We start from the raw sequence: 1,233 nt of genomic DNA, 5'->3' as shown, positions 1-1,233 counted from the left end.
TCTGGCGCTTTGCGTGCTGGAGGATGGGCTCCTTGACCTAAAATTATCGAGTTGCCGTAAATTAACTAGGAAATTAAGAATTTAGTAATCAGTTGTAGAAAATTTGAGCTATAATATTTGGTATAATTAAGTCATTGGTTTGGAGCATACGGTGCTTGATTTCCTGAAACGCTTGTCCTGAGTAGACTTGCTACCAATGATGGCCATCTCGTCACAGTGATTGGTTTTTTCATTAGCTCTGCCATCTTCAGCCCCAGGCACAAAGCTCTCTCTAGAAGTTGCTGGCTGTAACCATATCACGAACTCTAAATTGAGCTATAACTAAATATCTCAATAGGGTGATTGATGTTTCAAAAGATAGAATAAAATATCTTAACAGCAGAAATTACAGGTTCCGTAAGTGGAATTGATGTTGGAAAACAATCGACTTACCTCAATCCTGCTAGTTGGAGTATTTGCATGTTGCCTTCTTCTTGTTGCGCCTGATTCAATCCTACTCAAGCCATTATGGTATGCATCGGATCTGCCCCTTGTTCGAGTGACATCTGATCCAATTGAGTGGAGGCCACCACAGGTGGACGAGTCCTTGTGATTCTTGCCTAATAGCGAATGAATTTTTTTTTTATTAGTATCCACTGCATCGATGTAATTAAGGGTGTAAGACATTGAAATCTCGGGAATTAATATAGGATTGAGCACCGATAGTCTCAGCCTCTGGATGAATGGACTTGTTAAATGGCTCCTCCATCTCCAGATCCTGAACATATTGATGGATCAAAATGGCGACGACGCAGACAATCTAATGACATTTTGAGATATGGAATGAAACTGAATTTCATAATATTCACCATAGCATCCGCGTCTAATATCTTCTTCACTTCATTCAACTTTTTCTTAGTAAGATCAGAATGGATCACACGTTTGCCTATGACATAGACAACATGTGCGTCAATTGAAATGTCTTTCCTTTGGTTAGAAAATGCAATGGGAATAATACATTTACCTAGTCTGCGGTTGCTACTGACTTCAACAAAGCCATCTTGGATCATTTTGTCAATAAGCTTGCGAACTGCAGCCTGGTTGGCTTCACCCTCAAGTTTACTCTGAAGTTTTGAGGTACTTACATAGTTCATTGGAAGAGCATGATACAAAGCCTGAAACAAAAGCCAGAATTAGTACACTGATCATGAAATTACAGATGAACATGAATATTTGTATGCAGGATATCTCGTG

The 1,233-nt window shown here is 39.3% G+C and overlaps 1 protein-coding gene across 1 annotated transcript; it reads right to left on the bottom strand.

The window, feature by feature from the left end:
* Positions 1–6: 6 nt before the first annotated feature.
* LOC140966345 (meiosis-specific protein ASY1-like) lies at positions 7–1,209 on the bottom strand (the record flags this gene model as incomplete). The annotated part of the gene is made up of 6 exons (XM_073426654.1): positions 1,004–1,209; positions 849–925; positions 700–757; positions 433–599; positions 151–285; positions 7–37 (listed from the first exon to the last, which is right to left on the bottom strand). Coding segments are annotated over exons 1-6 (598 nt in total), but the record flags the coding sequence as incomplete, so codon positions are not given.
* Between the last annotated feature and the right edge of the window lie 24 nt (positions 1,210–1,233).

This window comes from Primulina huaijiensis, unplaced genomic scaffold, assembly GCF_012295235.1.
Source record: "Primulina huaijiensis isolate GDHJ02 unplaced genomic scaffold, ASM1229523v2 scaffold205399, whole genome shotgun sequence".
Taxonomy (NCBI): domain Eukaryota; kingdom Viridiplantae; phylum Streptophyta; class Magnoliopsida; order Lamiales; family Gesneriaceae; genus Primulina; species Primulina huaijiensis.
This window is presented reverse-complemented; position numbering and strand designations above follow the sequence as displayed.